The 19,551-nt window shown below is 39.6% G+C and overlaps 1 protein-coding gene across 1 annotated transcript in view; it reads left to right on the top strand.

Annotated features, from left to right (window-relative positions):
* Positions 1–19,551, top strand: part of LIN9 (lin-9 DREAM MuvB core complex component) — a 92,797-nt gene that overhangs the window by 40,754 nt on the left and 32,492 nt on the right. Inside the window, exons 8-10 of the mRNA XM_032137023.2 lie at positions 1,009–1,142; positions 2,735–2,854; positions 18,266–18,346. Of these exons, the coding sequence (XP_031992914.1) occupies positions 1,009–1,142; positions 2,735–2,854; positions 18,266–18,346 (335 nt within the window). The remainder of the gene's footprint in view (positions 1–1,008; positions 1,143–2,734; positions 2,855–18,265; positions 18,347–19,551) is intronic.

Genomic DNA, 19,551 nt, shown 5'->3' with positions numbered 1-19,551 from the left:
AATGCTGTTGTTCTTAAATTTTATACTCATGCTGGATGTTTGTTTGGATTTCTCTGATGTTATTTTAGGCTGGACTTAAATAATAGTGACACAGAGTTCATCTGTGTCATCAGTTCCAAGACTACTAGTTTTGGTGATTCACTAGAAAGACTCAGAGTACTCAGCACATGTACTCATGGGTAAGATTTGTTACAGTGAAGGACACAAAACAAAACTGGCAAAAGAATAAGGTGCCTGGGGCAAAATCCAGAGGAAACCATGTGCAAGTTTTCAAAAGTCCTCTCCCAATAGAGACATGCAAGACTTTTAATTCCCCCAGAAACAAGTTGTCACAATGCTTATAAGTGTTGTCTACCAGGGAAGCTCATTAGAGACTCAGTGACCAGAGTTTCTACTGGGGGCTGAGTATGTAGGCATCTTTTGCCTAGTACGTACTAAAATTCCTCTTCCAGAGGGAAAGCAGGTGTCCAGCATTAACCACATCGTGTGCACAATCTAGACACAGTAAACCACCATTATTAATTAGGGAACAGTGGGAACACTTCCAAAATCCAAGTTCCCGGATACCAGACAAAGGCCAACCTTGCAAGGAGGTTTTCCTAAGTATAGCAGCGTCAGGCCTGCAGTATTAACTTCTTTAATTATTTTCTACACAACATCTTTGTCTTTTTTTTTTAAATTGAACTACTCCTGGTGCTTCACTCATGAGTACAATGACCAAAGTTCTTTTGTTTTTTTGCAGTTAAATGATTTAAAATATTTTTCTCTTAATTTGGGAGTAATATAATTTTATTCATATATGAAATTAGGGATCATCATTTATAGTTTTGGTTTTTGTTTCAAAAAATCTTTGTTGTTTCTCTAAGCCAAAAATAAAGTGTGTGCTTGTTTTGAAACTCTGATAGACAAAATACTGTACTATGACTTAAATTACATGCTTGGAACAGTTTTATATTTGACTATTCTTTGTATCTCCCACACATCATAATGCCTTTGTTCTTTTCTCAGCACGATTACGTGGTGTTCATGATGGTTTGTTCACTGGACAAATAGATGCTGTGGATACTCTTAATGCTACTTACAGAGTAACTTTTGATAGGACAGGGCTTGGAACCCATACCATCCCTGACTATGAAGTTCTCGTAAGTAGTATTTCATAATACATTTGTGTTTTATGCCTGTTAAATGTGTTATATAGAGTTTTTTTGGAAATCGTATTTTATGATAGAATCAAGACTTTGGCTCACAGAGGAAGAGATCCTTAGGGGACCCCAGCCCTATCTGCTGAATACCTGGTTCGGATCTATACTTAAGTCTTCCATTTTCCAGGAACTAGAATTTCTCTGTTGGACCTTAACGACACAGCACTTTAGTATAACCAAACTGATGAGTCCTGACTAACCTTGGAGAAGAAGCTACATAACATTTTCATTGCAGCTGTTAAGTTAAAGTATAGTCCTCTTGCAAAATTGTTTTTAAAGTATGAAGTAACATCTTGTACTTATTTGTTCTCCTGTTTTATCTTCAGAGGTATGCAGGGTGGGTGTTAATTACCTTTGCTTTTGCATGATGATACTTAGACATAAGTACAATTGCGTAATTTATTCAAGGCTCTAGATCTGGTTTCCGATTAGGCTGAGACTAGAATTGAGATCTTTTTTTTTTTTTTTTTTTTGAGACGGAGTCTTGCTCTGTCGCCCAGGCTGGAGTGCAGTGGTGTGATCTCGGCTCACTGCAACCTCTGCCTAGAATATACATACATACATACATATATACATACATGTATGTATGTATGTATGTCTTTGTAAATATATTTCCTAAAAGAAATATATATATGTATCTCCTTAGTGCAGAAATACAATATTGCTTGATATCTCTTTGCAATAGGAGAGAAAGAAAATTAGAACTAAATGTAGAACAGAGTACATTACTCTTAAGTTTTTACATTAAAGGATGAAAGCTTTAAACTCTCCTTTCAAAAAAAGTAAATTGGCTGGGCGTAGTTGCTCACGCCTATAATCCCAGCACTTTGGCAAGCCGAGGCAAGTGGATCACCTGAGGTCAGGAGTTTGAGACCAGCCTGGCTAACATGGTGAAACCCTGTTTCTACTAAAAATACAAAAAGTTAGCCGGGCATGGTGGCGCGCACCTGTAATCCCAGCTACTTGGGAGGCTGAGGTAGGAGAATCGCTTGAACCTGGGAGATGGAGGCTGCAGTGAGCCGAGATCGCGCCATTGCACTCCAGTTTGGTCAACAAGAGTGAAACTCGGTCTCAAACAAAAAAAAAGTAAATTGCTTCTCTGTTTCATTAATTTAACTGTTTTTATGAGATCACCCAAATATTTCTCCCTGGCTAAATAAGAGTTGATTTTTAATTGTAGGGTATATTCAGACAGCCTAAATGCAGATAACCAAAGGTGGCCATAGAAAACTTTAATATTAATCTTTGATTCTCTGAACTATTTTGACCCCCCTTTTTTTTATTTCTTTTTTTATTCTAGAAGTTCATCCTTTTGGCGGCAAAGTAGTGTTTTCATACTCTGTTTTAAGTTCTGGCCTTTTATCTGTATAGACTAATATGCTACTCTATAAATAATTAAATATATAAGTAATGAATTCTATATGAATCATAGAATATGCATGAATATATATCTCAAGCTGAAATACAATGATTATAAAGCTTAAATGATTGGTAAATTTCTTTAAGTTTTGTGAATTATTCTGTTTTCTCAGAGTAATGAACCTCATGAGACAATGCCAATTGCTGCCTTTGGACAAAAACAGCGGCCTTCTCGATTTTTTATGACCCCACCACGGTTACATTATACTCCTCCTCTCCAGTCACCAATTATAGTAAGTATATTTTAGAAATATCAATAATTTAATTGATTATTATGAAGGTGAACTAGGTTCTTAAGAAATACACATCTATTACAACAACTTCAAAGTATGCACACTATTTTGAATTGAAAATATTAAATAAAATAAATAGTTGCTTCATCTCCAGAAATATTTTCCTTTTTATTGGATTTTAATATAATATTAATTATAACAGAATTTTCTCTTTTTCTAAAAATAAGATACTTCCTGGCTGGGCGCAGTGGCTCACACCTGTAATCCCAGCACTTTGGGAGGCCGAGGCAGGCGGATCACGAGGTCAGGAGTTCGAGACCAGCCTGACCAACATGGTGAAACGCCGTCTCTGCTAAAAATACAAAAATTAGCTGGGCGTGGTGGCGCGTGCCTGTAATCCCAGCTGCTCCTGAGGCAGGAGAATTGCTTGAACCTGGGAGTCGGAGATTGCAGTGAGCCGAGATCACACGTGGCAACAGAGCGAGACTCTGTCTAAAAAAAAGATAAAAATAAAAAAAATAAGATACTTCCTCTGAATAGTCAATGATTAAATAATTCCTTTTTATTCCCATAGGATAATGATCCTTTATTAGGACAGTCGCCGTGGAGAAGTAAAATTTCTGGCTCTGACACTGAAACATTAGGTGGTTTTCCAGTAGAATTTCTTATCCAAGTGGTAAGAATTGTTCTGAATATCTTGGCTGTTTGTTTAAAAACTCAATGCCTTTTATGTTATTAAAGTTGAAAATTTTTCTAGGGCCGTGTAGGTTTATCACCGTGTAGGTTTTAAGAGCTGCTATTTCCAACAAAGCCTGAAAATAAAAGTTATAAAAACCAAAAAAGACTTAAAGATCTTTCTTCTTGAGCTTTGTCTTGTGTCTGAGTTCTTATTATTCTGCTATTTTAAGGGCTCAAACATTCTTGCATATGTTCTGTGAAATTCTGAATGTTTGGCTGTTAATAACTTGGGTAACTATGAAGGCTTTTATTTAGTAACCTCAGCATATTCTGCCATCATCAGTCAGTTCAACAGTTATGATGTCCTGGCTGGCTTATATGGTTAGAAGAAATTTTATTTCTTTTCAGACACTAGAAACAGGTATTCACTTGCTAAGTACTTAGTGATTAGACACTAAGAAATCTAAGCCTAAACTGAAATAAGTGTAGAAGTATTATATCGGAAAATTTTCCTTATAGCTGGACTCCTAAAAATGTAGTGAGTTTGAAAATTAGATTAAATAAATTTTTTAGTTTGAATCATAGTCTAATAATGTTTCATTTCCTTTTTGGAAAATGAAAACTACTTTGGCTTGGGATAGATATGATCTTTATTTTCATTTATTTATTTATTTATTCATTTTGAGACTGAGTCTTGCTCTGTTGCCCAGGCTGGAGTGCAGTGGGTCAATCTCGGCTCACTGCAACCTCCACCTCCCGGATTCAAGCTTTTCTCCTGCTTCAGCCTCCTGAGTAGCTGGGATTACAGGCATGCACCACTATGCCCAGCTAATTTTTTTTGTAATTTTAATAGAGATGGGGTTTCACTGTGCTGGCCAGGCTGGTCTCCAATTCCTAACTTCAAGTGATCCTCCCACCTTGGCCTCCCAAAGTGCTGGGATTACAGGCATGAGCTACCGCACCTGGCCAATACGATCTTTATAAATAAAAATGTTTATAACATAATCCATGAAAATATTCACAGTGTTCTTTTGCAGTTGATGTTATTTTGAGGAAAAGTCTTGTCAGTTGTATGTCTGTATATAGCATTCTGTGTTCCTCAATCACATTTTTAAATTTAATATTTATTTATTTATTTATTTAATTTGAGACAGAGTCTCCCTCTGCCTCCCAGGCTGGAGTGTGGTGGCACGATCTCAGCTCACTGTAGCCTCTACCTCCCGGGTTCCAGTGGAATCACCTCAGCCTCCCAAGTAGCTGGGATTACAGGCGCACGCCACCACACCCAGCTAATTTTTTGTATTTTTAGTAGAAACGGGGTTTCACCATGTTGGCCAGGCTGGTCTCGAACTCCTGACCTCACGTGATCCGCCCTCGGCCTCCCAAAGTGCTGGGATTACAGGCATGAGCCACTGCGCCTGGTCTATTTATTTATTTTTTTTTTTGAGACAAAATCTCGCTCTGTTGTCCAGCTGGAGTACAGTGGTGCCATTATGGCTCACTGCAGCCTTAACCTCCAGTCTCAGGCAGTCCTCCCACCTCAGCCTCCCAAGTAGCTGAGACTGCAGGCATGTACCACCCCTCCCAGCTAATATATTTTTTATTAGTTTTGTAGAGATGGAGTCTATGTTACCTAGGCTGGTCTTGAACTCCTGGGCTCAAGTGATCCTCCCACCTTGGCTTTCCAAAGTGCTAAGATTACAGGCTTTAGTCACCATGCCCAGCCAATGATATATTGTTAGTTATCCTTGCAATATAAAATTTCTTTTTTTTTTTTTTTTTTTTTTTTTTTTAAGAGCAAAGACTTATTCTTTTCACAAAGAAGACACTTGTTTTTAATTCTTTCTTTTAAATAGTAGAAGTAAAAACAAAGCTAATATGTTATATTTGAACAGGTGTGTGTGTGACTTTGAGAGAGATCAATAAACAAAGGGAGCCAGAAGCTAAGTATTACTACACTATGTCTAAATAGTGATATTTTTATCCATCCTTGTTATATTTGATTTTTAATTCAATACACTTTATTTTTTTAGACCAGTTTTAGGTTCATAGCAAAATTGAGAAGACGATACAGATATTTCCCATATACTTCCTGACCCCACACCTGTGTAGTCTCCCCATATTATCTCCCACCAGATGGCACATTTGTTACAGTCAGTGAACTTTCTTTTTTTTTTTTTTTTTTTTTTTTTTTTTAGGGGGTCTCGCTCTTTTCCCCCCGCTGGGGGGCGGGGGCCCCACCTCCGCCCCCCCACAGCCCCCTTTTTCTTTTTTTTTTTTTTTTTTGAGATGGAGTCTCGCTCTGTCGCCCAGGCTGGAGTGCAGTGGTGCAATCTCGGCTCACTGCAAGCTCCGCCTCCCGGGTTCACGCCATTCTCCTGCCTCAGCCTCTCCGAGTAGCTGGGACTACAGGCGCCCGCCACCACGCCCGGCTAATTTTTTTTTGTATTTTTAGTAGAGACGGGGTTTCACCATGGTCTCGATCTCCTGACCTCGTGATCCGCCCGCCTCGGCCTCCCAAAGTGCTGGGATTACAAGCGTGAGCCACCGCGCCCGGCCCAGTCAGTGAACTTTCATTAACACATCATTTCACCTAAAGACCATAGTTCACATTAAGGTATTTAAGGATGTGGAACATTTTAAGAGTTTTGACAAGTGTATAATATCATGTATCCACCATTATGTATCATATAGAGTAGTTTTGCTGCCCTAAAAATCTTCTGTGTTCCACCTTTTTATCTCTTCCCCTGAGCCCCTGGAAATCACTGATCTTTTTACTGTTTCCATAGTTTTATTTTTTGCAGGCTGTCATATATTTGAAGTCATACAGTATATAGCCTTTTTATATTGGTTTCTTTCACTTACTAGTATACATTTAAGTTTCTTTCATGTCTTTTTGTGGCTTGATAGCTCATTTCTTTTTAGCATTGAATAATATTACATTGTCGGGATGTACCACAGTTTATTTACTCATTGACAAACTGAAAGACATCTTGGTTGCTTTCAAATTTTGGCAATTATGAATAAAGGTGCCATAAACATCTGTGTGCAGGTTTTTGTGTAGCTGTAAGTTTTCAGCTCCTTTGGGTAAATACCAAGGAGTATAATTGCTGGATCATATGGTAAGAGTATGCTTTAGTTATATAAGAAACCGACAAGCTGTGTTCTAAAGTGGCTGCACCATTTTGCATTCCCAGCAGCAGTGAATGGGATTTTCTGTTGCTCCATATCCTCGTCAGCATTTGGTGTTGTCAGTGTTCTGGATTTTGGCCATTCTAATAGGTTTATTGTGGTATCTTATTATTTAAATTTGCATTTCCCTGATGACATATACATTTCCTCATTGAGCATCTTTTCATATGCTTATCTGCCACCTGTATATCTTCTTTGGTGAGGTGTCTGTTAAGGTCTTTGGCTCATTTTTTAATCCAGTTGTTTGTTTTCTTATTATCGGGTTTTAAGAGTTCTTTGTATATTTTGGAAAGCAGTTCCTTATCAGATGTATATTTTACAAATATTTTCTCCCAGTCTGTGGCTTGTCTTTTCATTCTCTTTACAATGTCTTTAACCAAACAGAAGTTTTTAATGTTAGTGAAGTTCAGCTCATCATTTCATTCTTACATGGATCATGCCTTTGGTGTCATATCTAAAGTGTTGTCACAAAACCAAAGTCATCTAGATTTTTTTTCCTGTGTTACTTTCTAGGAGTTTTACAGTTTTGGATTTTACATCTATGTTTGTGATTCCCTTTGTGAAAGGTGTAAGGTTTTTGTCTAGATTCATTTTTTGTTTGTTTGTTTGTGGATGTCCAGTTGTTGCAGCACCATTTGTTGAAGACTGACTTTTCTCCATTGTTGCCCATTTGTTGGGCAACTGCCTTTGCCCATTTGTTGAAGATAATTGACTATGTGGATTTATTTCTGGGCTCTCTATTCTGTTCCATTGATCTATTTTATTTTATTCTTTGCCACTACCACACTGTCTTGATTACTGTAGGTTTATAGTATGTTTTGAAGTTGACTAGTGTCAGTCCTTCAACTTTGTTCTTCTACTTCAATATTGTGTTGGCTATAGTAGATCTTTTGCCTTTCAATATAGACTTTAGAATCATTTTGTCAATATCCATAAAACAACTTGCTGGGATTTTGACTTATATTGCATTGAATTTATAGATCAAGTTGAGAAGAACTGGTATCTTGGCAGTGTTGTGTCTTCTTATCCATGAACATGAAATATCTCTTATTTATTTAGTTCTTTGATTTCTTTTATCAGAGTTTTGCTCACATAGGTCTTGTACATATTTGTTGGATTTATACTTAAGTATTCCATTTTGGAGGGTGTTAAGGTAAATGATACTGTGTTTTTAATCTCACATCATAATTGGTTATTGTTTGACAAAGCAATTGACTTTTGTATGTTAACTTTGTATCCTGCAACTTTGCTGTAGTCACTTACTAGTTCCAGGGATTTTTTTTTTTGTCAATTATTTCAGATTGTCTACGTAGACGGTCATGTCACCTGCTTAAAACAGATAGTTGTTTTTTTTCCTTCCCAATTCTACCTTTTATTTCTCTTTCTTGTCTTATTGCATTAGCTAGGACTTCCAGTATGATGTTGAAAAGAGTGATAAGAGAGGACATCGTTGCCTTGTTCCTGATCTTGGTGGGAAAACTTCTAGTTTCTCACCATTAAGTATGATATTAGACATGGGGTTTTTTTGTAGATTTTTTTTTTTATCAGGCTGGGGACATTGTCTATTCCTAGTTTACTGAGAGTTTTTATCATGAATGAGTGTTGAATTTTGTCAAATACTTTGCCTCTATCAATCTGATCATATTTTTCTTCTTTAGCCTATTGATGTGATGGATTATATTAATTAATTTTCAAACATTGAATCAGCCTTGCATACTTCAGGTAGATCTCACTTGGGGCTGGGCGCAGTGGCTCACGCCTGTAATCCCAGCACTTTGGGAGGCTGAGGCAGGTGGATCACAAGGTCAGGAGATAGAGACCATCCTGGCTAACATGGTGAAATCCCGTCTCTACTAAAAATACAAAAAAATTAGCCAGGCGTGGTGGTGGGTGCCTGTGGTCCCAGTTACTCGGAAGGCCGAGACAGGAGACTGGCATGAACCCGGGAGGCGGAGCTTGCAGTGAGCAGAGTTCACGCCACTGCACTCCAGCGTGGGTGACAGAGCAAGACTCTGTCTCAAAAAAAAAAAAAAAAAACTCACTTGGCTGTGATCTTAAATCCTTTTATACATCATTGGATTCAATTTGCTAATATTTTATTGAGGATTTTTGCATCTGTGTTTGTGAGAGATACTGATCTATAGTTTTTTTCTTTTCATGTTTGGACAGGGGATCTGTGTTGCCCAGGCTGGGCGCAGACTCCTGGGTTCAAGTGATCCTCCCACTTCAGCCTCCCAGTAGCTAGGACTATGAGTACATTCCATTGTGCCTGGCTTATAGTTTTCTTTCACAGTGTCTTTGTCAGATTTTGGTATTAAGGTAATGCTAACCTTGGAGAATGAGTTAGGAAGTATTTCCTCTGCTTCTATCCTCTAAAACATAGCAGAGGTTGGGTATAATTTCTTCCTCAAATGTTTAGTAGAATTCCTTAGTGAACCCATCTGGGCCTGATGCTATCTGTTTTGGAAGGTTAATTATTGAGTCAATTTATTTAATAGATATAAGCCTATTCAGAGCCTTCCATTTTTTTCTTGTGTGAGTTTTAGAAATTTCAAGGAGTTTATCTTTTTAAAGTCCATAGGATCTGTAGTGATGCCCCTTTTTCATTTCTGAAATTAATAATTTGTGTCCTCTCTCTTTTTTCTTAGCCTAGCTAGAGGCTTATCGGTATCATTGATCTTTTTAAAGAACCAGCTTTTGGTTTTGTTGATTTTTTTCTATTAATTTCCTGTTTCCAATTTTATTGATTTCTGCTCTAGTTTATATTATTCTGCTTACTTTGTATTTAATTTGCTATTTTTTTTTTTTTTTAGTTTCCTAAGGTGGAAGCTTAAATTACTGATTTTAGGTCTTCTTTACTAATATATGCATTCGATACTACAAGTTTCCCACTAAGCACTGCTTTGGCCGCATCACACAAATTTTGACAAGTTGTCTTTTTATTTTTATCTAGTTCAGAATATTTTTTCATTTCTTCTTTTAGATTGCTTTTTTGACTCATGTATTATTTAGACATATCTTCAGATTTTATAGCTTTCTTTGTTATTGATTTCTAGTAGAAGTTCATTGTGGTGTAAGAGCATACATTGTATGATTTCTATTCTTTTAATTTTGTTAAGGTATGTTTTGTGGCCCAGAATGAGATCTTCATGAATTTTCTATATGACCTTGAGTAGAAAGTATATTCTGCGGTTGTTGGATGAAGTAGTCTATAGATACCAATTATATCCAGTTAATTGATAGTATTGTTGAGTTTATGTCCTTGCTGATTTTCTGCCCATTGGATCTGTTCATTTCTGATAGAGGGGTATCAAAATCTCCAACTATAATGGTGGATTGATCTAGTTGTCAATAGTTAATCATTTTGCCTCATGTTTTGATGTTCTGTTATTAAGCACATAAATATTAAGTATTGTTGGCTGGGTGCGGTGGCTCACCCCTGTAATCCCAGCCCTTTGGGAAGCTTAGGTGGGCAGATCACTTGAGGTCAGGAGTTCGAGACCAGCCTGGCCAACGTGGTGAAACCCCGTCTCTACTAAAAATACAAAATTAGCCAGGTGTGGTGGCAGACACCTGTAATCCCAGCTACTTGGGAGGCTGAGACAGGAGAATTGCTTGAACCCAGGAGGCGTGAGCTGACTGATGTTGCACCACTGCACTCCGGCCTGGGTGACAGAGCAAGACTTCCTCTCAAAAAAAAAAAAAAATTATTATGTCTTCTTGGAACATTGACCCCTTTCTCATTATGTAATGCCTTTTTTTTTTTTTTTGAGATAGAGTCTTGCTCTGTCACCCTTGGCTGGAGTGCAGTGCCGTGATCTGGGCTCACTGCAAGCTCCGCCTCCCAGGTTCACGCCATTCTCCTGCCTCAGTCTCCCGAGTAGCTGGGACTGCAGGCACCCGCCACCACGCCCAGCTAATTTTTTTGTATTTTTATTAGAGACAGGGTTTCACCATGTTAGCCAGGATGGTCTTTATCTCCTGACCTTGTGATCCACCCGCCTCAGCCTCCCAAAGTGCTGGGATTACAGGTGTGAGCCACCGCGCCCAGCCATAATGTCCCTTTTTATTCCTGACACCTTTTCTTGCTCTGGAGTCAGCTTTGTCTGAAAGTGATATAACTGCTCCTGCTTTCTTTTGATTAGTGTTAGCATGGCATATTCTTATATTCTTTATCCATTTACTTTTTTTTTTTTTTTTTTGAGACAAAGTCTTGCTCTGTCGCCCAGGCAGCCTCTGCCTCCTGGGTTCAAATGATTCTCATGCCTCAGCCTCCCGAGTAGCTACGATTACATGCGTGCTCCACCACATCTGGCTAATATTTGTATTTTTAGTAGAGACAGGTTTTCACCATGTTGGCCAGGCTGGTCTGGAACTCCTGACCACAAGAAATCTGCCTGCGTCAGCCTCCCAAAGTGCTGGAATTATAAGTGTCAGCCACCGAGACTAGCTATGTTTTTGTTTTTTTTGTTTTTGGTTTTTTTTTGAGAACAGGGTCTCCCTCTGTAGCCTAGGCTGGAGTGCGGTGGCTCACTACAGCCTCAACCTCCTGGGCTTAAGCAATCCTCCCACCTCAGCCTCCCAAGTAGCTGGGACTACAGGCACAAGACACCACGCCTGCTAATTTTTGTATTTTTTGTATAGACATGGGGTGTCAGTGTACCCCAGGCTGGTCTTGAACTCCTTGGCTCAAGCAATGGGATCCACCTCGGCCTCCCAAAGTACTGGGATTATAGGCGTGAGCCACCACACCTGGCCTTCATCCATTTACTTTTAATCTGTGTCTTTATGTTTAAAGTAGATTTCAAAGTGATTATTGATATAGTTGGATTATCATATAGTAATAAATATCATATTTATTACTATGTTCTATTTATTGCTCATATTCTTTATTTCTGTTTTTATATTCCACTCTTTTTTTGCATTTTATGGTTTACGTAATTCTATTTTTCTCTGCTTTCTTAGCATATAGATTATACTTTTTTTCTTTTAGCTTTCTTTAATGGTTGCCCTAGAATTTACATCATATACTTTTACAACTAATCCATATCCACTTTCAAATAACACTGTACAGCTTCATGGGTAGTACCAGTACCTGATAATAACAAAATAATCCTAATTCATCCCTTCTTTCCTTTGTATCATTGCTGTCATTATTTTATTTATACCTAAGCATGCATAAGCATATATACACATAATCATATATAATCAAATATGCTGTTGCTGTTATTATTTTGAACAAACTGTTATCTGTTGGAACAATTAGGAATAAGGAAAATAAAAGTTTGTATTTTACCTTCAACATATTCTTTCTTTGATACACTTCCTTTATTTATATCTGAGTTTCTGACATGTATCATTTTCTTTTTCTTTAAAGAACATCATTTAACATTTCTGGCTGGGTGTGGTGGCTCACGCCTGTGATCCTAGCACTTTGGGAGGCTGAGGTGGGTAGATCACTGAGGTCAGGAGTTCGAGACCAGCCTGGCCAACATGGTGAAACCCCGTCTCTACTAAAAATACAAAAATTAGCCGGGCGTGGTGGTGCTTATAGTCCCAGCTACTTGGGAGGCTGAGGCACGAGAATCGCTTCGACCTCGGAGGTGGAGGTTGTAGGGAGCCAAAATCTCTCCGTTGCACTCCAGCCTGGGCAACAGAGCAAAATTCTATCTCAAAAAAAAAAAAAAAAGAAAAAATCATTTCTTATAAGGCAGTCCTACTGGTGACAGATTTTCTCAAGTTTTTTTCTCTGAGAAAGTATTTTTCTTTCACTTAAAAAAAATTTTATTTTATTGGCTGGGCACAGTGGCTCATGCCTGTAATCTCAGTACTTTGGGAGGCCAGGCGGGCGGATCACAAGATCCAGACCATCTTGGCTAACATGGTGAAACCCCGTCTCTACTAAAAATACAAAAAATTAGCCGGGCGTGGTGGCGGGCGCCTGTAGTCCCAGCTACTCGGGAGGCTGAGGCAGGAGACTGGCATGAACCTGGGAGGCGGAGCTTACAGTGAGCCATGATCGTACCACTGCACTCCAGCCTGGGTGACAGAGCGAGACTCTGTCTCAAAAAAAAAAAAAAAATTATTTATTTTATTTATTATTGTAGAGATAAGCTCTAGCTGTGTTTCTCAGGCTGCTCCACAACTCCTGGGCTTAAGCAGTCCTCCCTCTTGGCCTTCCAAAGTGCTGAGATTACAGGCGTGAGCTATGATGCCCAGTCCTGTTTTACTTTTGAACGATAATTTCATAGGGTGCAGAGGTTTAGATTGCCAGATTTTTTTTTCCCAACACAGGATATTTCACTCCAGTCTCCTCTTGCTTGCCTGGTTTCTAAGAAGTCAGATGAAATTCTTATCTTTGCTCCTCTATCGGTGAAGTGTTTTCTTTCAGGATTTTTTTTTCCTGTTTTTTAGTATGTAGAGATGGAGTTTTGCCATGTTGCCCAGGCTGGTCTCGAACTGCTAGGGTCAAGCAGTCTGCCCGCCTCAGCCTCCCAAAGTGCTGGGATTAGAGGTGTGAGCCACCATAGCCGGACCAGAATTTTTCTTTATCCTGGATTTTCTGTAGTTTTAATATGATATGTGTAAATCTAGAGGTTTTTGTGGTGTTTTTTCTGCTTGGTATTCTCTGAGATTCTTAGATCTTTGGTTTGGTATTTGACATTAAATTGGGGAAATTCTCATTCGTTATATTTCAGATAGTTCTTCCTTTTTTTCTCTCTTTGCTCTCCTTCTTGTATTTCCATTAATGCATAAGTTATACCTTTTGTAGTTGTCCCACAATCCTTGGACATTCTGTGCTGATTTTTTCAGTCTTTGTTCTCTTTGTTTTTTAGTTTTGGAAGTTCCTATTAATATATCCTCTTCTGAGATAACTGTTGTGGCAGAAAAAAAAAGAAAAATAAATAATATATCCTCAAGCTTTAGAAATTTTCATCTCTCTGCTTGCATTGCCCATCTGTTCTTGCATGCTATTTTATCCATTAGAGGCCTTAGCTTATTACTCATAGTTCTTTCAAATTTCAACATCCCTGCCATATCTAAGGCTGGTTTTTATGCTTGCTTTGTCTCTTCAAACTATGTTTTTTGCCTCCTGGCATACCTTGTACTTTTTTCTTAATTGCCAAACATGATGTACTATGTAAAAGGAACTGTGTCAGCCTGAGCCTCTGGACTGTGAACTTCACAAATGCACCTCAGTTTTTCCTCCTCTTAGGTGGTACAGGGTGGCTAGAGTGGGCTGGGGTTGGGTTTTTCTCTTCCCCCAGGTCAGTTAGCCTCTGATAAAACCCTAGCATGTTAGCTTCTGGTTAAATAGTTTTTCCTGAGGGCAGGCCTTGCTAAGAACAGAATGCTCTATCTTAATTCAAAATTGTTAGTTTTCCTTCCCCTTGCAGGAAGCAAGAGGGGGTATTTCTGCAGTATTCACTACGAACCAGATTAAGCCCCTGGAAGTAAAACTCACCAAGTATGCTTTTCAAAAAACCCTCCTAACTGGGTCCCGTAGAGTAAATGCTTAATTTAAGGTCAGACTTTCCCACACCTACCACATAAATTACAGTTCAGTTTTTCCTACCCCAGCACTGGTTCCTAGAGGTTTTTGCTCATGGGTTTCTGCTCCAGTAATTGTGATTCTACATATTTGCCTTTCATTCTTTCCAATTTTGTGGACAGTTTGCCTTGGCCCTCAATTTTCTTAGAGATCTAAGAAGTGTTGTTGTTGTTTTTTTTTTTTTTTTGAGATGGAGGCTTGCTCTGTCGCCTGGGCAAGAGTGTAGTGGCACGATCTCAGCTCACTGCAAGCTCCACCTCCCGGGTTCATGCCATTCTTCTGCCTCAGCGTCCCGAGTAGCTGGGACTACAGGCGCCCGCCACTACGCCCAGCTATTTGTTGTATTTTTAGTAGAGACGGGGTTTCACCGTGTTAGCCAGGATGGTCTTGATCTCCTGACCTCGTGATCCACCCGTCTCAGCCTCCCAAAGTGCTAGGATTACAGGCGTGAGCCACCGCGCCCGGCCAAGTGTCATTGATTTTTTTAAGTATGTTCAGCTTTTTACCTGGTGTTAGGATGGAGTAGCACCTTCCAAGCTTCTTATATCCCAGACTGTAAACTGAAAGTCTGTGTATTTGATTTTAGTTCTTAATTTAAAATTTATAATCTATATGTAAAGCCTAGTTAAAATACTACTTCCACTATTATTTTAAGATATTTAAGAGGTAAAAATAAAAGTTATTTTATGTCCTTACCTTTTATATTATGTGAGGTTTTATAAAACTCTCAGTTTTGCTCTTAAGTGAAGTTGATATTTTGATTTTTTTGCTGTTCCAAATGTATTTTTTCTTATGACAAAATAAACATTAAAAATGTTTCGCCGCCAGGCACAGCGGCTCACACCTGCAATCCCAGCACTTTGGGTGGCCAAGCTGGGAGGACTGGAAGTCTAGGAGTTGAAGACAAGCCTGGGCAACATAGACAAGGATTGAGTCTAGGAGTTGAAGACAAGCCTGGGCAACATAGTGAGACCCCATCTGTACAAAAAATACAAAAATTAGCCAGGTGTAGTGGTACGTCCCTGTAGTCCCAACTGCTTGGGAGTCTGAGGTGGGAAGATCACTTGAGCCCAGGAGGTTGAGGCTGCATTGAGCCATGATCATGCTACTGCACTCAGCCTGGGTAGCTATAAGCTACCACACCCGGCCTTATTATTTCTTTCTTTCTTTCTTTTCTTTTTTGAAACAGAATCTTACTCTGTTGCCCAGGCTGGAGTGCAGTGGCGTGATCTCAGCTCATTGCAGACTCCGCTTCCTGGGTTCATGCGATTCTCCTGCCTCAGCCTCCTGAGAAGCTGGGATTACAGGCACCTGCCATCACGCTGGCTAAATTTTGTATTTTTAGTAGAGATGGGGTTTCACCATGTTGGCCAGGTTGGTCTCAAACTCCTGACCTCAGGTGATCCACCCACCTTGGCCTCCCAAAGTGCTGGGATTACAGGCGTGAGCCACTGCGCCTGGCCCTTATTATTTATTTCTAAGAGATAACCCTTTTTTTGGCCAGGCATGGTGGCTTATGCCTGTATGTAATCCCAGCACTTTGGGAGGCTGAGGCTAATGGATCACCTGAGGTCAGGAAGTTCAAGACCAGCCTGGCCAACATGGTAAAACCTCATCTTTACTAAAAATACAAAAATTATCCACGCGTGGTGGTGCGAGCCTGTAGTCCCAGCTACTCGGAAGCCTGAGACATGAGGATTGCTTGAACCTGGGAGGTGAAGCCAAGATCATGCAGCTGTGTTCTAGCCTGGGTGACAGAGCAAGATTCCGTCTCCAAAAAAAAAGAGAGATAAATTTTTTTTTCTTTCTTTCTCTCTCTTTTTTTTTTTTTTTTTTTGAGACAGGGTTTCAGTCATATTGTCACCCAGGCTGAGTGTAGTGGCATGATCACAGATCACTGCAGCCTCAAACCCCAGGGCTCAAGCAATCCTCCCACATAAGCCTCCTGAGTAGTTGGGACTACAGGTGGGTGCCACCACACCTGGCTAATTTTTTACTTTTTCATAGAGACGGGGTCTTGCTGTGTTGCCCAGGCTGATCTCAAACTCCGGGACTCAAGTGACCCTCCCACCTCTGCCTCCCAAAGTCCTGGGATTATAGGTGTGAGCCACTGTGCCCAGCTGGGATTTGTTTTTTGAGAGGGTGTTTCACTCTTGTCCCCCAGGCTGGAGTTCAGTGGCGCCATCTTGCTCACTGCAACCTCTGCCTCCCAGGTTCAAGCGATTCTCCTGCCTCAGCCTCCGGAGTAGCTGGAACTACAGGTGTCCACCACCACGCACTGCTAATTTTTGTATTTTTAGTAGAGATGGGGTTTTACCATGTTGGCCAGGTTGGTCTCAAACTCCTGACCTCAGGTGATCCACCCGCCTCCCAAAGTGCTGGGATTATAGGCGTGAGCTACCACACCTGGCCTAGATTTCTTTTTTTTAAGAAACAACTATGATATCATTATTACATCTATAAAAATTTAAATGTCAATATCAAATATCCAGTTGGTATTCAGATCTTTCAGTTGTTTTTTAAATGTTGAGTGCCTTTTTTCTCCATGCAACTTATTGAAGAAACTGGATTATTTATCCATACAGTCTCCCACAGTCTTGATTTTTTGACTAAATCCTTGTGGGATTATTTAACCTGTTCTTTGTATCTTGTGTAAATTGAAAATTATTTCTAGAGGTTTGAGTGGATTTAGGTTTTTTGGTTGGCTGATTATTTGTTATTATGTGACTACTTTTACAGATGGTTTTGTGTTCTTTTGATAGGAGGCCCTTTATTTATTTATTTATTTATTTATTTATTTATTATGAGATGTGTTCTTGCTCTGTTGCCCAGGCTGGAGTGCAGTGGCATGATTTCGGCCCACTGCATCGTCCACCTACCTGGCTCAAGAAGTTCTCCCACCTCAGCCTCCTGAGTAACTGGGACTACAGATGCAAGCCACCAAACCCAGCTAATTTTATTTATTTTTTGTGGAGATGAGATCTCAAACTCCTGGACTCATGATCCCAGCTACTTGGGAAGCTGAGGCTGGTCACAAACTCTTGGGCTCAAGTGATCTTCCCGCCTTGGCCTCCCGAAGTACTGGGATTACAGATGTGAGCCACTGCATCTCTGACCTAATTATTTTTTAATGTTAGCTGCCATCGATTATCAATGCTTAGATCCATTCATTCAATAAGATTTCAGAACTGCTCTCACTCTGTCATTTCTTCTTCCTAAGTATCATTGTAAACTCATGGATTTTAACATTTGGCTTTAGTTCATTACAGTTATTGTTCTTACTGGTCTACAAATTGCCCTATTTTGGACCAGTGAAAGCTTCTTCAGATTGACTCCTTAGTCCTTTTGACATGTTCTAGTTACAATGGATTTTTAAAATAATATTTGCTTGTCAGTTTAATCAGATATATAAAATAGAGTGCTATGAGGCTAAGTGTGGTGACTCATGTCTGTAATCCCAGCACTTTGGGAGGCCAAGGTGGGCAGATCACTTGAGGTCAGGAGTTCAAGACCAGCCTGGCCAGCATGGTGAAACCCCGTCTCTACTAAAAATACAAAAATGGCTGGGTGCCCTGGCTCACGCCTGCAATCCCAGCACTTTGGGAGGCCAAGGTGAGTGGATCATCTGAGGTCAGGAGTTCAAGGCCAGCCTGGCCAACATGGCAAAACCCCATCTCTACTAAAGATACAAAAATTAGTCGGGCATGGTGGCAGGTGCCTGTAATCCCAGCCACTCGGGAGGTTGAGGCAGGAGAATTGCTTGAGCCTGGGAGGCGGAGGTTGCAGTGAGCCAAGATCACGCCATTACACTGCAGCCTGGGCAGTAGAGCAAGACTCCATCTCCAAAAAAAAAAAAACAATGCTATGCTATATATATATGTTGAAACACTAAAATCTATTGCTGAAATATCTTACTAAAAAATTGGAAATTTAATGTCTAACCAATATACCTAAATGCCTGTTTATTCTAAAATATTTCTTCTTTGTAGACCAGATTATCAAAAATTCTCATGATTAAAAAGGAACATATCAAGAAATTAAGGGAAATGAACACAGAAGCAGAAAAATTGGTAAGAATTTGTTTCTCTTTTTTTTTTTCTTCATTTGTTTGTCTAATTTTAAAATGGTGAGACCATCATCTATATCTAATGATTTAAAAATATCTATGGGAGGAAACCTTCAGATAAATATTATTTTTAAATCCTCATTTGCATGAGGTCCACACCTGTAGTCCACCTTCTTGGGAGGCTGAAGCAAAAGGATTGCTTGAGTCTAGAGTCAGAGACTGCAGTGAGCTATAGATTCTACCACTACAGTCTAGCCTGGGTGATAGCGGGACCCTATCTCAGTAAATGAATGAATACAAGAATAAAATACATACATACATACATACATACATACATACATACATACATACAAAAGTAAATCTTCATTGCTGTCACTATCTCTTGTTACACAGAACATATGCTAAGTAAACTGGAAATGCATTGCCCCAGACCTCATTATGCTATTGGCTGTACAGTTGAATAGGATTAATGGGTATATTAGGTTCTTTCAACAGTTTGCATGAGTCTAGAATTGCTCAGACAGATACCTGTGACCAAGGAAGTTGTAATGGCAGGTTATAAAAAATGTTTCAGAATAAGTAAATCAGGAAATATCTATGTTGTCATCTTTGGGTTATCTTGACAACGCTTATATCCTAATTTATTAATCTAATGAGTTCAAAAAATGAGAGCCAATTTTATTCATAAGATAATTACCAGAAGTCTTTATTTTTTTTCTGAGACGGAGTTTTGCTCATCACCCAGGCTGGAGTGCAATGGTGCAATCTTGGCTCACTGCAACCTCCGCCTCCCGGGTTCAAGTGATTCGCCTGCCTCAGCCTCCCAAGTAGCTAGGATTACAGGCACACACCACCACGACCAGCTAATTTTTTGTATTTTTAGTAGAGACGGGGTTTCGCCATGTTGGCCAGGCTGATCTGGAACTCCTGACCTCAGGTGATCCACCCACCTCAGGATTACAGGTGTGAGCCACGGCACCCGGCCAGCCACAGCACCCAGCCCAGAGTTTTTTAAAAAGCTGTTTATGTAGACACTATTCACTAAGAAAGTCTTTGAATTGTAATGAAATTCACATCTTGCTTAAGGATATGTAGGATGGCAAATAGGTTTTATCTCGTACTATCTCCAGTTTATTGAAAATGACTGTATAGAAGTCTGAAAGGGAGGGCTCAGTGACTGTGCTCGGGGGCAAAGTGCTGTGACTGATG

Source organism: Hylobates moloch, unplaced genomic scaffold, assembly GCF_009828535.3.
Source record: "Hylobates moloch isolate HMO894 unplaced genomic scaffold, HMol_V3 SCAFFOLD_18, whole genome shotgun sequence".
Taxonomy (NCBI): Eukaryota; Metazoa; Chordata; class Mammalia; order Primates; family Hylobatidae; genus Hylobates; species Hylobates moloch.
This window is presented reverse-complemented; position numbering and strand designations above follow the sequence as displayed.